This window comes from Chiroxiphia lanceolata, chromosome 16 (assembly GCF_009829145.1).
Source record: "Chiroxiphia lanceolata isolate bChiLan1 chromosome 16, bChiLan1.pri, whole genome shotgun sequence".
Taxonomy (NCBI): Eukaryota; Metazoa; Chordata; class Aves; order Passeriformes; family Pipridae; genus Chiroxiphia; species Chiroxiphia lanceolata.
This window is the reverse complement of record NC_045652.1, coordinates 99,294-117,669: the sequence shown is the minus strand read 5'-3', so window position 1 is coordinate 117,669 and position 18,376 is coordinate 99,294. Positions and strand designations below refer to the sequence as shown.

Sequence of the window (18,376 nt, the reverse complement as noted above, 5' to 3'; positions counted from 1 at the left end):
TGTTTGTTGGCGGGGGAGGAAGGAAATGTTGCAAATTGCAACTCTGCAATTAAAAACCACCAAAGGGTGGAAAGCGATTTGTGCCTGCAAGGCCCCACACCTGCCCGTGAGTGCCAGGCTGTGGGCCTAGGAGGGCATTCTGTGCAGTGCTGCTGCTAAACCTCTAATGCTGTTCTTTTGCCTCTTCAGGGAGAATGGGCAGCTGAAGACGGAGCCCAGCACAACACTGCCAGATCAAGAGCCAACCAGTGATGCTGCTGGGACCTGCACCAGTGCTGCCCCCACCATGTGGCTGGGAGCTCAGAATGGCTGGTGCGTTCCCCTTGAGCTGGCAGATCTCTGTCGCCTCCATGCTCTGGGCTCTGTTTTTCATGTCCACACACCTTTAGTTTACTGCTTGTTTCTGGAGAAGGTTTTTATTCATCATTTCATTGCTCAGCTCACCATAGTCTGAGGGTTTTAACCTCACTTTCCTACCAGAAGAAAAGACTCAAGCCTGGTCAAGCTGAAGGTGTGGGGCCTGCTGCTCACCTTCCCCAATTTGTCCTCTCTCACAGGCTTTATGTGCACTCGGCTGTGTCCAACTGGAAGAAGTGTCTGCACTCAATAAAGCTGAAGGACTCTGTGCTGAGCCTGGTGTAAGTGTGCATTCCAAGGGACCTGCAGGAGAAGGTTCAGGGCAATAAGTGATACTTTAGAGGGTGGTAGCAGCTCTTTGTCATAGACTCACAGAACCACAGAATGGTTTGGGTTGGAAGGGACCTTGCTAATTGCTAATTGTTCCAACTCCCTGCTGCAGGCCAGGTTACTCCAAGCCCTGTCCACGTTCCTGGCCTTGAACAATTCCAGGAATGTGGCAGCCGTAACTTTTTCTTTGCTCTCCCAAGTGCCTTGGTTTGTGAGGGAAGTTTCCCAAGGTTTTTGTTATGGGTAAGCCTCATACTGACCCATTTTCCTGCTCAACTGCAGCCCTGACCCAAGTTAGTGAGTACATGATTAGCAGTATCAGGAGGAAGTGAGTGGGGAAGAGAAAGGCAAAATTTCCCTGAGGAGTAAATTAGGGGGAATTTGTTGAAATTGATGGGGTTTGTATTGTGAAGGAGAAGAATTTCCTCAACATAAAATTTAGGGATGATCCTATTGCAATGAAGGTGTGACCTCTTGCAGGATGTTCCTGCAAGTGCTAAACTGACTGGGAATTGTAGAGACAACATAGTGTGTATGGATGGCAGGAAGGGTTTATTAGTCCCTCACATCTACCAGGCTTTTGTAAGCATTTACTGTTCTGTGATTTCAGGCATGTGAAAGGGAGGGTCCTGGTTGCTCTGGCAGATGGAACACTAGCCATATTCCACCGGGGAGAAGGTAAGAATCAATGTAATAGAGAAAACAAAATTTGGCTGAAAGTGCAGCAGTACAAACAGAGTTAAAACACATAGCTATTATACACATAATTGCTATCCTGAACCATCCCAGGCTTATACTAACACCGCTTCCTGAGCTATTCTGAACGAAAATGTGTGTGTATGGGCTGTGTAGCACATGTAGAGTAAACGTGACACTTTTAGAAATACATATGCCGTGCAGTTGCTTGAGGCACACTTGGTAAATTCAATTTCTGTTGCTCTTCACTTCTGTGGGTTTTGTTTCCCTATGGCTTGAGCAGTTTCTTAGCTGTGTTCATACCTCAACAGCTCTTGGGAATTTGCTAACTGTGACTAATGCTGGCATATAAAGAGCTTAGTTATTCCTTGAGTAGCAGTTCATTCAGTGAGCTGAAATATAGAGATTTCTGGGTTCATGCAATTCAAACTTTGATTCAGCTTTTGTCACAAGCTCAAGCCTGACCATTGACACATCAAAATTGTTCCCATCAGGATAAGATAAAGCTTCATGACAGAGAGACTGACTGTCTGTGAAGGACACAAATATCTGCCTGATTAGTTAGAAATAACAGTGAGAGCAGGGAGATCTGATTCCTTATCCTGGGTTTGACACTTTGAGGGAATTATGTTGTATGTCTGTGATGTGAGGAAGCCTCACTACAAGGACTGTATGTCCCATTTCCTTTTCAAGTCTTCTTCTCCTGCTGGTTTTTGTACTTGTTAGAGAAGCCTGTTTGTTTCATTGCAGTAAAGGATATTTAAATTAGCCTGATTTGGAGCACTTTTAGACATCAAATTAAACTTTATTATTGCATGTTTCATCAGTGTAAGACTGTGCCTGAAGCAGGAGTATGGAGGCATGGGAAAGTCACAGACATAAGCCAACTGAGCATCTGAATACCGACTAAGCCTATATACCCGAATATACAGGGAAAGGTAGAGGATACTGTTGTATGCTTACATGTCATGGGGGAGATGCATCTTTCCACACTTGCTTTTCACCTCAGATGGCCAGTGGGATCTCAGTAATTACCACCTGATGGATCTCGGCCACACTCACCACTCGATCCGCTGCATGGCTGTGGTCTACGATAGAGTCTGGTGTGGCTACAAGAACAAAATCCATGTTATCCAGCCAAAGACGATGCAGATTGAGGTAAGAGAACACGTGTGTCTGTGCACGCACACGCGTTGTATTTATTCTTACAGCTGTTTTCTGCTGCACTGTGTGAAATGCAGAACCTTTGGGTTGTCACTGCTTACTGCAGAACCCAAACTGTCAGTCTGGGTCATTTATGATCCAATCTGCCAGGAGGTATTTATTCCTTCCTCCCTTTGCAGAGCATAATTCTTTAGATAAGTCCAAACTGAGCATTTTCTTTGCCTTTACTCGTGAGTCTATGAGGCCACGTACTGTCAAAACATAAGTATGTGCTTGACAGTGACCCTTCACATGCGGTCTGAGGCTTCATCTGTGGGCATTGTGGCACAGAGGAACAGTACAGTTAGCAAGCCCCCGTGATCCCAGCTACCTAAGGAAAAAATGATCTTTAGAGCCTTTTGGTTGAAATTCAGTACAGTGGTGTTGGTACAAATCTGTCTGAGAGTGCTTGAAATAATCCTGTCAAGAAGAGAAGAAGTGCTGGATCTGAAGTTCACATCAGTGAGCCAAGGCAATTTGATCTTTGGAATTTATCCTGGAGTTGTGTGTTTTCCTTTTCTATTAAGTACATTGAAAGCCCTTGCTCCTGAACTGGTCTGCAAAGACCATCCACTCTCCAAAGCTGCTCAAGCGAGGGATTTTCTGTGTCCTGTAGTAAACTGCTGTGGTCAGCTGGCATTAACACAGCTTCTCCAAGAGCTTTGGAACCCAAACAAGTGATCTCAGTTGAGGAAAATGGAGTATATGTGTAGATAATGGCAAACCTTTTGTGAACTCATGTTGGTTCACCTATTTCAGAAATCTTTTGATGCCCACCCTCGGCGAGAGAGCCAGGTGCGACAGCTGGCATGGATTGGAGATGGAGTTTGGGTTTCCATCCGTCTGGACTCCACCCTGAGGCTCTACCATGCCCACAGCCATCAGCACCTGCAGGATGTCGACATTGAGCCTTACGTCAGCAAGATGCTGGGTGAGGCAGTGGGGCCTGTCAGAAAGTGGTCTGTTACTTACTGAGATCAGAGCAGAATTTTCCCAAAGCAGACCTTGCCCAAAGTCATCACTGACTTCCCAACTCTCATTCATGCTTCCTAGGCACCGGAAAGCTGGGTTTCTCCTTCGTGCGGATCACAGCCCTGCTCATCGCTGGCAACCGCCTTTGGGTGGGCACCGGGAACGGCGTCGTCATCTCCATTCCCCTGACAGAGAGTAAGTGACATTTATTGAAGGTACTTCTGCATCCCCCCACTAAAAAAAGAAGCTTTTGGGTGTTACTTGTGGGTGGCTTGGGCAGGCTGATGCTTTCCCAACATCTGGACACCCCTTGATCGTAGCTGTGTTCAGGGAGAAGAGCCCGAAGTGTGAGCAGCCCTGGACTTGGTGTAACTCTTCTTTATTAAGGAATTAAGTGTTCGGTTGAATGGATGTAACCTGTTTAAAACCACGCAGGTATTTGTTTCTGCCCTTTTCAGTTCAGTTGAAGCTATTTCCTCTGTGGGGGGACATCTCTACCATCCCTACAGTCTTCTTTTTAGAGCATGACCTTGACAGAGCAGATATGAACTGATTCTGTAGCTACTGTGAAGCAGGAGAAACAAAGCTTTGGGAATTGTAGTCTCCAAAAGGAGGCTGTGGGATGAGAAGTCACTAGGAAGATGTCCCTGGAAATTTCATTTTGGCATAGACATCTAAATATCTCCATAGCAGTATTTTCCAGAAACTGACCTTAGAAAAGCTTGATTTACTCAAATTAGGGCTCAACTACACCAGTCAATTAGAAATTGGTATCCTACGCCAAATCCAGCCTGGGGAGGGAACCCAGCAGTAGGTGTAAATAGGTGCATCTCCAGAGCTGGAAGTTCAGTTGAAGCTCTTAGTAATCCTGTTCTATACCTGCCCATCAGCATCTTATTTTGACAGTCTGTTCCAGATCACCACGGGGGAGTAGGATTTGAGGCTGATTGCAATTGCTTTCACTAGAAAACAGTCAAATTTACATTTTCTCACCACTGCTCACAGGAAAGCTGAGAAGCAAATAGCTCTTGTATAAAAGGAGCTATACCTCTTGTAATCCTCCTGGAAGTCAGGGATGGTCTCTGAGGCCAGTGGAGCTGGATGTGCCTGGGGCTGACACCAGGAGGGCAGTGACAGAGTCCTCTTCGTGCATTGCAATCTCAGTCTCATTTCTGAGCCCCTGTTCTGAAGCCTATTCTGTCTTGGGGCTGCTGTCCTTAGTCTGAGTTAAGCCTTTTCCCTGCTGTCAACCAATTGCTTTATCTTTGGGTGTTCCTGTAAAATGTGGTAAGCAGGAAGGTCTCACTAGAAATGTAGCAGTGGATCCTTGTGACACAGTCCCTTTCCCATCTCAGATACCACATTTGTCCCTGTAAGGTAAGAGCCAAGTGAGCAAGAACAGTGTAGGTGTGAACTACATCAGAACTCCTGTGGTGGTTTCTCTAGGGTTTTTTTACTATTTCTGTTGCCCCCTGAATTATCTCCTAGTAATCACCTTTTTCTTCTCTCCTCTCCTGCCCGTCACTTCCCGTGCCCCTCTGTGTTCCCCCCCCCCGCCTGTGCCTAGCTGTAGTCCTCCACCGAGGCCAACTCCTTGGGCTCCGGGGTAAGTCCATTGCCTCTTCTCCTCAGCTCTCACTCCTTCCGCACCTGCCTCCCGTCGCAGTCACTCTCCCACCCTTCCATCCTGCCGTTCAGCTCTCTCCATCCATTTTTTGCTCATCACTCTTTCATTGTAAGTCACACTGGAGAAAAGCAACCAAAGACAGTCACGTAAATATCCTCATTTCCCAAAGCTATAAACATTTTTTACCATCTCATCAGCCATCCATCTGGTTTTTTTGTGTCAAGAGTAATTTATTCTTCATCAGTGGTTCCCTTGCTGTGGTAGGCCAGGTTTGAGATGGGGACTGGAGAGGTTCATTCAGTCAGAGGGTTCCAGGAAGCGGGAGTAGAGTGTTCTTCCACGGTCTTCCTTGGTCATCCTTGTTTTTCCAAGGATGTTTCTCTCATCAGTTGCAGGCCAAGGGCAGGAGGTGCTGTGGCACCTGCCAGCTGCAAGTCATCAACCAAGATGTTTAACCCAAGAGGACTTGATAAACATGAAGAACTGTTTGGGTTTGTTCAAAGCTAAGTTCATACTGTTTGTATGCCCAGCTAAGGCAGAGTCTGAGTTCAAATTTATGCCTTTCTAGGGTCAGAAATTAGGGGGTTTTTTTCACTCAAAGAAATATATATGGCTGTCCAGAAGCACTGTCAACATGTGTCTCCTCATTTTAAAGCATCTGATATTAGTTGCAGTAAAAAGCCATATACTGTACACACACTGATTCTCATTCCTCCAGCAAAACATTTGTACTTGTCTTGCCATCCTGGCTTGAGCCTGATAGGGAAAAGTCTCCTTTGTCCAAATCACTTAATAACTGAAATCCAGCCCAAGTCAAAATACAGAACTATAGATAATTAATGAAGCAATCAAGCTTCATTGAAAGCTTCCTGATTTTAGTGCTGTTCCTGTTGTACTGATGTGGGTGTATGCAGAAGGAAAGCATGCCCTGTTCTGAGCTCTGAGCACTGATCTCTGTTGCTTGGTGAGTGGAAATTTTCACATTCTCTGAGCCTGGACATGAAAGATGCAGGCCCCTAGCCCACCTTGAAATCCTTGGAAGCTGTGGATGGTGAACATGTTTCAGATGTTCATTGCTGGAGTAGTTTGATTTTCTGGTGTCATGGTTAAATCAAGAACTGAGGAAGGAACTCACTTCACTTCTGTGATGGTTTTGACTGGGCCAAGAGGCTTCACCAGACCCAAGAGACTGCTTTCAGCAGCACGTATGCTCACAGCTGGGCATGAGCAAAGGACTTGACTTGGAAACCGAGCAACTTCACCAATCCAGAGAATAGCAGTAATTCTCCTCTAGGTGCCCTGGGTGTCTCTGGGAACAATGGACACCATTGGATACCCTGCCAGGTACAGAGGACCAAGGTTGATACTAGGACAGTGGGTGATTTCTGGAGGCTGGACAGAATCACTGCTGGTGAGTCCTTCACTGGGACACCAGTCTAGCTTGCCCCAGTCTAAAAGAGAGGGACTCTGTAATTTGGTGTGGTCTCCTCCATCACATCATTCACACAAGACCTTTAAGAGACCTGTGCCTTTAAAGGTTTTCCTTCATGGCTCATGAGTTTTCTCTTTGATTGAGTCCCTTCTGTAAAGGGGACTCAAAGCTATCACTGATGATGTTCCTCCTCCCTGTCCCCAGCCAACAAGACCTCACCAACCTCTGGAGAGGGCAGCCGCTCCGGTGGGGTCATCCACGTGTATGGTGATGACAACAGTGACAAATCTGCCAGCAGCTTCATTCCCTACTGCTCTATGGCTCAGGCACAGCTCTGTTTCCATGGACACCGGGATGCTGTCAAATTCTTCGTCTCTGTGCCTGGTAAGGCTGAGCAGAGCCCGTCCTCAGCAGGGGCTTGTTCTGCCATCCCTTCTGTAGCGGGGACTGGAGCTGCTCTGCAGCAGACGGGGGTGCAGGCCATGACTGGCACTTCCTGTGGCTCACACACAGGGGTTTAAACTGCAGCGACTGCCAGATTTGACCAGCAGAAGGAACTTGTCTGCCCGGCGTGTTTGCGTGTGTGAACTGCGCGGAGGCTGAGCAGAGGCACTGACAGCACCTCTGTCCTCTCCCAGGTAATGTCCTTGCGACCCTGAATGGGAGCGTGTTGGACAGCCCTTCGGAGAACCCCAGCACAGCAGCCACCGAGACCGAGGGGCAGAAGTTGAAGAACGTCCTTGTGCTGAGTGGAGGAGAAGGGTACATCGATTTCCGGATCGGTGAGTGCCTGTGGTGGGAGGCACCTGGAAGGGGAGACGGTGTGTGGCTGTGGTCATGGAGCGAGGCATCGCTGCTGTGGGGAGCCAAAGCAGAAAACCCCCACACTCTGTTTCTCCTGCATCTAGCTGTGAGGGCAAATAAAGATTTTCCTTGCACAGCGCAAGGCTCCCAACCTCTGCCCTGTGCCTGCAGTACCATATGGCTGTGTGGATGGCTCTGGAAAGAACAAACCCCTCTGTGTCACTGGCTCCAAATGTTGCTGCCCCACTGGGATCACCCGTGCTGCTGAGGGTGCTCTGTGTCTAAAAGTTGGCTTCCCTGAAAGGAAGGGTGGTTTTTGCTGCTGCTGGAGCTGGTTTGTCCCATCCATGCAATCCGACTTTGGAAAAGCATTGTCTTGCTGTAATTGTTCTCCAGGCACAGAGGAAGGTCTCAGCTCATGGTGTCTGTTGTCAGACTGCTGGGACTGTAACAGTATTGGCCACTGCAGAGCAGTGCACTATGGGATTTTCTTTCTTGCCATTTTTACTCTCTGTTTTCTCTCTCCAGGGGATGGGGAAGATGATGAGACAGAGGAAAACGCAGGAGATGCCACACAGGTGAAGCCAGTACTTTCCAAGGCTGAACGGAGCCACATTATTGTGTGGCAGGTATCATATATCCCTGAGTGAGAATTCCTCCTTCCCCTCAATGTAAGTGTCCCTCCTCCCGCCTGAATGCCAAGATGTACATACAGAACGCCTGCATTATAACTCCTGCTGGAAACTGACCCCGGACAACTGCAACGGCTCCTGCCTCAGACTGTGACCCCCTCAGAACTCGCAGCTTTCATCTCGGGCCCGTGTGCTTTCGGCATGGTTGGATTCTTGTTCTGCTCTGGAGCTAGCATCTGCAAGGAGAGAAATGGCAGCGCATCGTGAAGTGAGCTTGGAGCCAGGACTGTGGGAAGCCTTTGCCCAGCTAGAGCGGGGTGGCTCAGGTTCTCGGGCAGGTTGCCTCACTCCCACCTGCATGAGAAAGAAGTGTGTCCCCAGGCATCCCCTGCAAAGCACTGGTGGTGAATCACTTCTACAGCAGCCCAGCAGAAATCCCTTCTAGTTCACCAGTGGACTCTCCACCTTATCCACCCTTAAGCACAGAATAACATCGCATGGACTGAGAGCAGATAAGTCCAAGGAGGCCTCAGTAGAAAAGAGCATCATGGTTTGGGCAGCCCTTTTGCTGCTGGGCTGGAGGAGGCAGCAGCACCATTACGGTGGGGTTCATATCCTCTGTCCTTGCAGTGGGAAGGTCCTGTCCTCTGCTGCTGCTGTTGTCTCAGCAGTTGTGTGCTGGGTACCTCTGTGTGTGTGTCCCAAGAGGATTGTTTGGTGGCCTCAGATGGCAAATGGGTGTTTGATTGTGGAGGCCACATGGCTGTGGTAGCAAAGGGGTACTGGAACACTGCTTTTTCAAGAGCAGAAAAGGCAACACCTAACTCCCCCTTCTAAAAATGCCAGGCAGTAAAGAACTCCCGAGTTGGTTCTGAAAGTTATCTCTGCATTGCATTTGGTGGCTTTTAAAACACATGCGAGGGCAGAGGGTGGTGATCTGCTGTGAATTCTCATTAACATATTGACACTGCTTTGACTCAAGGCTATGTCCCCTTCCCAGGAACTGCTGGAAGGAGATCTCTGTTTTCACAGGAAAACAGATCGGCTGTCAGTTAGGAAAGACTGGATGTGCAGTCAAGGTACAGAAAGGCCGTGTCTCACCTGAAGTCACATAGAAAAAGGAATCGAGGACAGATTTCCCAGCATCTTTTATCTAACACTAACTGTGTTAGTAAGTAGTTTAAAAAGCTGGAAATTTCTGACTCCTGAAAAAAGTTGACAGCCCCTTAGAGAAGTGGTGACGGCCCTCCCTGTGTAAGCACTGCTGGGCGATGGCAGATGTGCAAAAATGCGGGGCAAGGGAGAGTGGTTTTGAGCTCAAGGTGCAGAATGTGGCAGCTCCAGGTGTAGAGGCAATGGCTTGTTCCCCCTTTCTGTCAGCAGAAACAGTCCCATCCAACAAGGACAAGTTCCATGTCCCCAGAGGACTCCTTTCTGAATGTGCAGGACTAGGGCAAGTCGCAGTTGTTAGTGATGAATTTGGAAGCTCCTGGTGGTCATCTTGTTTCTTCCCTAGCTGTGCAGCACTCTGGGGTTCACAGGGCCATCCTTATGACAGTATAGGGACAGCTGGGCAAGCCTCCATCTCCCAGAAAGCTCACAGCTGTGTCCTGTGCTTGCTGCCACGGACCAGGCTGTTCACAAGGCTTGTGGTCTAAAGCTCCTGCTGTGCTGCAGGGATGCCATGTTCCCAGGTGATGCTCTAACAGGTGGCATCTCTGCTGATGCAGCAGCACTGAAACGATTTTTGGATCCACAGTTCAGGAAAGGCTGGGGCATACATTGCCCCTGTAAGGAGGCAAGCAACATCTCTGGTGAATAGAGGCCTCAGCCAGCTGCAGTGGTGCCCATGCTGCCTGTGAGCAGTGCTGGTGACACACCACCCACACCGGTCCTCCCCAAGGCAGGAATCCAGCCAGAGAGAGTCTTCCAGGCATCGGCACACTGGGCTCTGTGGCTGGCACTGGGTTAAGGGATACCTGGAGTCACCATCTGCATGTGGGGGGACCTTTCACCGGGGACATTTCACTGGGCCACTGCTGACCATGCCAGGCTTCTCATTCACTTTCCCCATATGCTTTCTGCTAGGAAGAGTTCTTTGGGTCCCAACACAGTGCACTGAAGTTAAGAATATAACATTTAAAGCACAGATTCCACTGTCATGTAACAGTTCATCAGTTAGGGCCAGATAAACTTCAGAATTTGAGCTAGTTGAAGGGGAAAAAAAAAAAAAAGAAAAAAAGCCCTGGTAGAGTCCAGTTCCTTCACTCTGTCAACTTTTTTGTAGGAAAATCAGAATTGTAACATTTGTACTTCTGACTGTTTGTTCTGTATCTGGTTTGAGCAGTTGAAAGGGCAGCACTTGGTCTCCTGTCACCCACTGGGCTCTGGCAACATGAGGAAATCAGTCTGGGGCCTCTACCACCAGGTTCCTTTCCAGCTCGGTGCATGTTTTCCTCCAAGAGAAGCACATGGCCCAGAGGGGCAGCTCCAGGGGGGAGACCCGGCCTCTGCTGGCAGCTTCTGCAGCCTTGGGTGGCTGCTGGGCATCAAGGTGAGAACTGACTGGCTTCAGCACACTTCCCTGTCATATCTCCACTGTGATGTATGTAAAGTATCTTGTATGTTACAAAAGGATTTTAAAATGTGTCTCAAGGCCTGTAAACTCCGCTGTTCGGACTGAAGATGGCATTCTGTAAAGAGCCTGCTGTATGAATACGTTCCCATGCTTTGTCCCCTATGCTATCAACAACAAACCATATCTGTTCTGTATGTAATAAACGTGTTAACATCAGCTTGGGCAGTGCATTGTGTTCCTGTGAAAGCACTGGGATTGCTTCTCTGTCTTTTAAGAGTGGGACACTTAAAAAGGGTGGGAATGCAGCTCAAGTGTTCACCGTTGTTGAGCAGTTTAGTGGCAAGAAATGAGGTGTGGATGGCTCACAGAGTCACAGCAGAAGGGGCTGGTCCAGCAAACCAAATGCAATCTGTAGCTTCTGCCAGCAGCAGAAATAAAAGCTGGAAATTAAAGGTGGAACAGCTTCAGAAATATGAGAGCAGAGAAGCATCCATCTGCTGGCTTGCTGCAGCTTCTGTCAGGGTGGCCCCTTCAGGTGAACCGCCAGGTTTAACACATCAGGTCAGCTTTCAACACGGTACAGGGTGGCATTTCACAGTCCCTTAGGCATCTGTGACAGACACTGTGGGGAGGGAGCTCCTCAGCCCCAGCAGCACTTGGACACTTCCATATTTTGTAGAACCGTGTTAGTTCAAGGGCTGTACGTGGCAGTGTACAAGGGAGCCACCTCCTTACAACAGGAGCATGTTCTGCCCTGAGCAGGGGGCCCTGAAGTGAGTCTCATCCATGACCAACACCTGCACTGTGGGGCAGCACAGGCCAGGGTGTCGTACAACTGGCAATGCCTCCAGCATTAGTGGAGGCATCTCAACCACAAAAAGTTTGGAAACAGGTGCTGGGACCAGTCCTGCACTCCTGGGGCTGCACCCTTGAATAAGACCAGGAGCAGTTTGAGCAGGGCTCTAGGTGAAGTGCAGACATGTCTGGTACCCACCAGGGTGGGTGAGGAAGCAGGTCACTGCCATCATCCCTCAGACAACTGCCCCCCATACTGGTAAATGTGAGGTAACTGTACAGGTTTGGGAGGGCCAGCAAAGCTCACAGCATATTCTGGACGTGGAATCCAACCAGTGGCAAATGGGCTGTGCAGCTTCCTGGAAGGGACCTTCACCACTGGGCAAGGCTCTCAGGCTGCGCAGGGTTCTGTGAGAGGACACCCTTCCCCCAGGTGTTAAGGTCACCAGCAGGACATGACTGTCCTGATCAGCACCACCCAGACGACCAGCTGTAACAGAGGCCCTTTCCTCCTATGGCCCAGGAGCCTCATTTAAACATGAACTGGGGCCTTCAATATGCCTGTAGCTGTGTCTGTCCCTAGCTGTTCCTGGATGGACCCCTTGGACTTGGAGGGGCTCAACTAGATCATCTTCAGAGGTCCCTCCCCACCCAAACTGTTGGATGCCTCTACGTCTTATGGTGTTATCAGCTCTATCTGCTTTTGATCCTGGCTGCACTCCCTGGTATACCCTGGTCATGGCTACTTCTCGACTTGGCTGGGGCTGCGGGGGGATGCTGCGACCAGACTTGGCTCTGCCCACTGTGGGCACATTCTGTGGGCCTGTGCTCCCTCAGGGGGAGCCTGTCCTAGGGCTCTGTTCAGATCCCAGCTGTGCAGTAGAGAGGACTAGACTGTTCTACTCATGCCATCTAACTCACACCCACAGCTCTCTCCCTCCTTGCTCATCCTCAGTTTGTGTGTCAGTTCAGTAGCACCTCCATCCTGGTGAGGACAGGGAGCCATCAGCTCAGCACAGTGCCTGACACTGGAGGCTCTGAGAACCAGCCAAGCTGTGGGAAGGCTCACAGTCTCAAACTCTTTGTCTGTGGCAATGCTCTGGATTCTCCCTTCCCTGGATTCTCCCATTCCTTCCAAAGCCAGAGAACTAGTCCTGGCATATGCCCTGCCACTACAGGCAAACAGGGGTTCGGCTCTTCCCAGCTTCTACATGTTGTCACAGGACTGGCTTTAACTCACAAGAAAAGCCTTCCCTCTTATCCCATAGCACCTTAATCCTTCAGGAGCCTCTGGGTGGGGAACCCTGTGGGAATCCAGGTCACCAATGTCAATCCTGTGCTCCTACCTGATGGCAGTTATTTCCTGCTGGCTGGGGCCACACATTCCCCAGTCCCATCCAGGGCACACTGGGTGGAGCAGAGTCCAGTTTGTGCTCTCCCTCTCCAAATCCCCTCAGACTAATTGTGATTTTGGGATGCTGCAGGAAATGGAACACCACTTCCTGACTATCTGCTACGGCAGACAGAAACTAAACAGTTACTTCTGTGCAGGGAGTTGATCTACAGACCAGAACAGCTCCTGTGCCCCATCCATCCACATCCAGACCAGACCCTCCAACAACCCCTGACACAGCAGCAGCATCCACAGCCAGCAAGAGATGAACTGCCAGGAACTGTGCTCAGGAGCTGCACGTTTTAATGTTCACAACGTGCTGCCCTGAAACAGGAGTCATTTGTGATTGGCTGATTCAAATGGTAAAAGTCAATCATGCATCCTTTGCATCACCAAAACTAATTTCTCCTATCTCTCGACAGCCATCTCTGGAGTAGCTATGGATGGATAGCCTTGGATTAGCTTACTATCCAACTGTGCTCCTCATGTGCACTGCCATCCAAAGCGACCCAGATCATTCTGCAGTGTTCAGAGAACCTGATCCTGTGCCTGTGTTTGGTACGCTAATGGCTCTGCAGATGACAATCTCCAGGCATTGAAAAAAATTCCGAAGTTTTCTTAGAACTGTGCTGCAGAATTAAGACAACATTTATTTTCATGTGTAGATACATTTCTTCACAGCTCTGTGAAAACTGTGATATTATTAGTCATTTCCCTGTGATTCATGCAGGACCCAAATTATCTAAAAAATGTTGTCAAAAGATTAATTTTCAGGCTATAAAGAAAATTATGCTCCAAAGAATTGCAGCTGGCTGACAGGAGCCGTGTATTCAGAGACTACTCAGGGAACCAAGAAGGTTCCTCTGCTGACTGAGACCAATGTTACGGAAAAGGAGTCTGAATATATCTGCATCTTCCCTTTGAGATGAGGTGACTGTACAGGGTTGGGGAGAAAGCCAGGGAACCTGGCTACACCCTACCATGGTGGGCACAGGGGTCTCTGTAATGTCCCCATGCACTGGGCTTCTCACAGGCAGTGAGAGGCATGTAAGAAGCTCGGGACACAGAACAAGTCTTTATACAGGTACCCCTGTAGCTTTTTTCTTTGCCCGTTCTCGGGGAGTGGCCAGGACCTTCTGCAGATCAATAACTGGCTCCTCTGTGATTGGTTTTCCCTCCTTCTGCCACTGGGCAAGGATCATGGCTCGGAGCAGCGGCGGGTATGGCAGGAACCGAACAGTCTCCTCAGGCACTGGGGTGAATTTCTTGAAGGCCTCCTCCTCATGCTTGGGCACCATACGCCAGTCATGGTACATGACTTTGTCAATCTCTCTCACTTCCTCTTCAGTTTTGCCTGGGAAAAGATGAGGAACAGCAGTGGGCAACACCGTCACAACAAACTCCTTCCAGGAAACACAGCAAGTGTCAACTCTTCGGCATCCAAAATGCTACAACCGTAAGAGTAAATGGAGTTTTTAAAGGGTTGGACAGGATCTCCCCTGCTATACTATGGGATCTCGCTTCTGTCATTGGAAATCAAAACAGAAACAGGCTGAAAGGACTACAGGCAAGTCGCTTCAGTACTATGGGTGACTCCCTCTCTTAATTTAAAGTGTCATTTCATCTCTCTCAAGTTCCGTTTCCACGGCTAAGGAACAAGAGTAATTTCTCTCTACACTGATGAAAGTCATCTGGAAAATCGAGTGTTAAAAGTGCCTAACAACTTCAAAACCTTTGAATGAGAACTATTTCAGTAACTCCTGTAAGAGACAATTGTATACCTAATATAAAGCAGTTCTAAAAAGGGAAATCCACTCATTCAACTCCAAGCATTAATTAAAAATTCCAGTAACATAAGCTGCTTGCCACTGCAGCTTTTTAGTGACAGCTTTACCCGGACCACCTCCATGTGCTCATTCTGTGTCTTGCTTTCAAAGTCTCAAAACAGTCTGTCAGCTCATCTAGCACTGTTAGTGCTGCTGTTCTCCAGGGCCATCTTGCTCTGGGTCTCCCACAGCAGTCCTCAGAAAGACACTCCGAGGGAGCTAGATCCCAGCTTTTGAAACTTAAACAAGGGGGAACTTCTTTTCCCATTAGCAGATCTGAAAATAACCCACAAATTCCCCAGGCTGGGAGAGGCCGCCGTTTTTCCTGCCGCCCTCCCGGTGCTCTCCACGTGGGTGGGAAAACGAGCCGGTCTCACCTCTGAAGGTCAGGTAGCCCCAGGCTCTTCCATGGTCCATGTTCTGCAAAGAAAAGCGGATCGCGCTGAGGGCAGGGCGCGGCGGGTGGGGGTCCCGGGGGGGTGGGGATGGGGCAGGGCGGGTACCTCGGCCGTGTAGTCCGCCTTCACCTTGGTGATGACCCAGTAGCAGGGTTCGTCGTGCGCCCACAGCCAGGACTTGCGGGTGACGGTGCGGCCCACGCCGAAGCGTGGCAGGCGGCAGAGCAGCGCGAAAAGCCGGTTCTCGTTCCGCACGTCCTCCCAGGCCCGCACCGGCAGCCGCTTCTGCGTCAGCGGCCGCCGCATGGTCTCGTAGTCCAGGGCGAAGCGCTGAGAGTCCCGCGGGCGCTCCTTCAGCGCGCGGTACTCGCGGATCTTCTTGGCCATGGCGGCGATGGGCCGGTGCAGCTTCTTGCGGGCCATGGCGGCGCCTGAGGGAGCGGGTCCGAGCGAGGCCGAGGGGAGCCGGGCGGGGCCGGGCAGAGCCGGGCGGGGCCGAGACGGGAGCCGGGCGGGGCCGAGGGGAGCCGAGAGGGGCCGGGCAGAGCTGGGCGGGGCCGAGAGGAGCCGAGAGAGGCCGGGCAGAGCCGAGCGGGGCCGAGGGAGGCCGAGAGGGGCCGAGCGGGGCCGAGCGGGGCCGAGGGGAGCCTGGCTTGGCTGTTTGAGATGTGTATCCGAAACAGCGTTTGGGATAGAAAAAAAATCTGATTTTGAGGAGATCCAGCTACTAGGTCAGGAACGTTCAACAGCCTGGGTAAAATCAGGATTTGGGAGGATTAAGGCAACGTTGAGGTTGTGCCCCAGGTCGTATAGCAGTAAAATTAAGAATACTTAATTACTAGAAACCGATAGCCATAGAATTTACGTGTCTTAGACTAAGCATTTTAAAAGGAGGGTGCTAGCCGTAGAACTCATGTGTTTTAGTAAGGTTGGAAGTTCTCAAGGGAAAGCGCATAGTTTATAGTTTTTTGTGAATCACAGAATCAAAGGGATTGGGAAAGACCTCTGAGATCATCAAGTCCAACCTTTGACCCAACACCACCTTGCCTACTAGACCATGGCACTAAGTGCCACATCCAGTCTCATCTTAAAAACCTCCAGAGACGGTGAATTCACCGCTTCCCTTGGCAGCCCATTCCAATGTCTGATCACTCTCTCTGTAAAAAATGTCTTCCTAATGTTCAACCTAAATCTCCCCTGGACTATGCCTTCTTGTCCTACTGCTGGTTGCCTGGGAGAAGAAACTGATCCCCACCTGGCTCCACCTTCCTGCCAGGGAGTTGTAGAGAGCAACAAGGTCTCCCTGAGCCTCCTCTGCTCCAGGCTGAACAACTCCAACTCCCTCAGCCTCTCCTCATAGGACTTGTGCTCCAGTCCCTTCATCAGCCTTGTTGCCCTTCTTTGGACCTGCTCCAGCACCTCAATGTCCTTCCTAAATTGAGGGGCTCAGAAATGGACACAGCACTTGATTCTTTAGAAGCAAGAATTGTGATAAAAACAGAGACGGTTCTTGCACCTGTGAAGGGATGGATAAAATGCGAGAAAGAAGACAAAACAGATCCACAAGACTGGGTTTAGGCCTTGAGCCAGTTCCAGAAGGCAGGAAATCTAGGAGTCAAGAGAAGAACGTAGCAAGAAAGACGTTGATGCCTGGCACCAGGGGTCACTTTACGACCTCTGAAGTAATTCCAGGGGGGCGTACGGTGGGTGAAAAATGGGGTGGAACAGGTGAGGTAATCCTTGAATGTGTAATTAGAGAGTTGTATAAAGTTATGAAAGCTGTGTGGTTCAGGGTGCACCCTTAGGAATTTTTTTCTGATGCAGCCAGCACTGAAATAAACGTGTGTGCTTTTTTGGCTTTCTGTACTCAAAACGAGCCTATAGAGTTTCTTCTCCGATTTTTTGGCATCAGTCAGAGTCAGAGGCTGGGCTGTGAGCAGCATTCAGGCTTGGAACTCCATTCCTGGGATGAGAAAAGTCCCCCGAGCAAGGACTGCTCTGGCTGCACTTTTAATGACTAGAGTTTAAGGAGCAGAGTTAAGGAGTAGAAACTGCGTGGGTCCAGCTATATCAGCCCCTGGTAAATTAAATCTGACAGCAGAGTTTTATTTTTCTTTTTAAACTCGTGTCATATCTTAAAGGAACCACACCAACTCCAGCATTGCTGCAGAGTCCTTTATTGAAGGCACTGGGATATGAAATGGGTTTTGCCAACAGCCAAGATCAATGTGTGGAGATAAAGGGGTGTGTGCACATGTGCTACACACAAAACAAGTAAAACACACATTTAAAAGGCAGTTAATGCTCTTAAAACAAGACTAATATGGTGCAGCTCTTAAAAAAGTACGGGGGGGGTAGGAACAAGCAGGAGGTCCCTGATTAAGTTGAGAAACACCACTTAAGATACTTGTCCTCAATCCACCCAGATTTGGGGGGAAAAGCAGAGCAGTTAAACCACTCATTACAGGGTGGAGAGTGGGGAGCTTGTACCCAGGGCTGTGCAGCACAGGGATCAAGCTCTTTAAGGCCCCTCTGAGGCACCTACCAGCTCAGGTTTCTGTGGGTGCACAGGGCAGAAGAGGCAGCAAGAATGCTTGGAAAAAATGCGAAATTGGCTTACTTAGATGGACAGAAAGAAAAGCCGCCACCACAACACACAGCAAGTCATCCGGGAAAACCGATGCAGCTCCACCACAGTCGACCACAGACGGCGTCTCCCACTGCTCCCACAGGAGAGCGAGCACAAACCCGCCATCTCCCGGAGCGGCCCTCCGGGGGTCAGCGGGCGATACGGGTGCGGGGCACAGATGCCCCTGGTGCCAAACCCCACGAGGGGCGGCAGCGGAACCCTCCGGTTATTGCTCCTCAAGGCGAATTCTCCTGTCAAAGAAATAGGAACTTTACTCACGGTATCCCGGAATGCCCACATAAGGAACAATACAATCTTAGAGAAGTCCCTGAGAATTCGATAAGAGATGCAAACAAATAGGATGTAAACTAAGCTCCGTGTACCCAGATAAAATAAAGAACAAACGTTACAGCATTTGCTGGCAAAGCACAACGACGCTGTGCCTGCTCAAGAACCGGGGTCAAGATGACGAAGACGACCCGGAAAGACCAAAGGAGGACTTCCAATAGGGGTGGGACCATGTAAAGCAAACTAATAAATACGTATTAAGCAAGCGAGAATATCTAATGAATATGCAAACAGTGCGTGTAATAAAAAGTCCTGTCCATCTGCCATTTGGCGCGTTCGATTAGAGGGGCTATCCTCCGAACGTCCAGTGCGCTGAATAAAGAAGAATGCCCATTTCAACATCTACGAATCGGTGT

General features: G+C 49.5%; 2 protein-coding genes and 1 long non-coding RNA gene across 38 annotated transcripts in view; 1 reads left to right on the top strand and 2 right to left on the bottom strand.

The window, feature by feature from the left end:
- Nucleotides 1–10,847, top strand: part of MAPK8IP3 (mitogen-activated protein kinase 8 interacting protein 3) — a 71,310-nt gene extending 60,463 nt beyond the window's left edge. For 33 of the 36 annotated variants that reach the window (XM_032703610.1, XM_032703592.1, XM_032703609.1 and 30 more), the window contains 10 exons: nt 190–312; nt 558–638; nt 1,298–1,365; nt 2,393–2,541; nt 3,346–3,517; nt 3,640–3,753; nt 5,126–5,164; nt 6,822–7,001; nt 7,256–7,399; nt 7,950–10,847. In XM_032703610.1, the coding sequence (XP_032559501.1) occupies nt 190–312; nt 558–638; nt 1,298–1,365; nt 2,393–2,541; nt 3,346–3,517; nt 3,640–3,753; nt 5,126–5,164; nt 6,822–7,001; nt 7,256–7,399; nt 7,950–8,071 (1,192 nt within the window). In that variant the 3' untranslated portion in view covers nt 8,072–10,847. The remainder of the gene's footprint in view (nt 1–189; nt 313–557; nt 639–1,297; nt 1,366–2,392; nt 2,542–3,345; nt 3,518–3,639; nt 3,754–5,125; nt 5,165–6,821; nt 7,002–7,255; nt 7,400–7,949) is intronic. The other 3 variants (XM_032703615.1, XM_032703616.1, XM_032703595.1) reach the window with 1 other exon arrangement.
- On the bottom strand, nt 10,805–17,921 carry LOC116794700. Its single transcript, XR_004359863.1, has 3 exons — nt 17,788–17,921; nt 16,383–16,385; nt 10,805–10,815 (listed from the first exon to the last, which is right to left on the bottom strand). It is a non-coding gene; the product is annotated as an uncharacterized LOC116794700 (long non-coding RNA).
- Nucleotides 13,445–15,524, bottom strand: MRPS34 (mitochondrial ribosomal protein S34). The gene is made up of 3 exons (XM_032703617.1): nt 15,149–15,524; nt 15,023–15,065; nt 13,445–14,173 (listed from the first exon to the last, which is right to left on the bottom strand). The coding sequence occupies exons 1-3, from the start codon at nt 15,464–15,466 to the stop codon at nt 13,896–13,898; spliced, it is 639 nt and encodes a 212-aa protein (XP_032559508.1). The 5' UTR covers nt 15,467–15,524; the 3' UTR covers nt 13,445–13,895.
- Nucleotides 17,922–18,376: the final 455 nt, after the last annotated feature.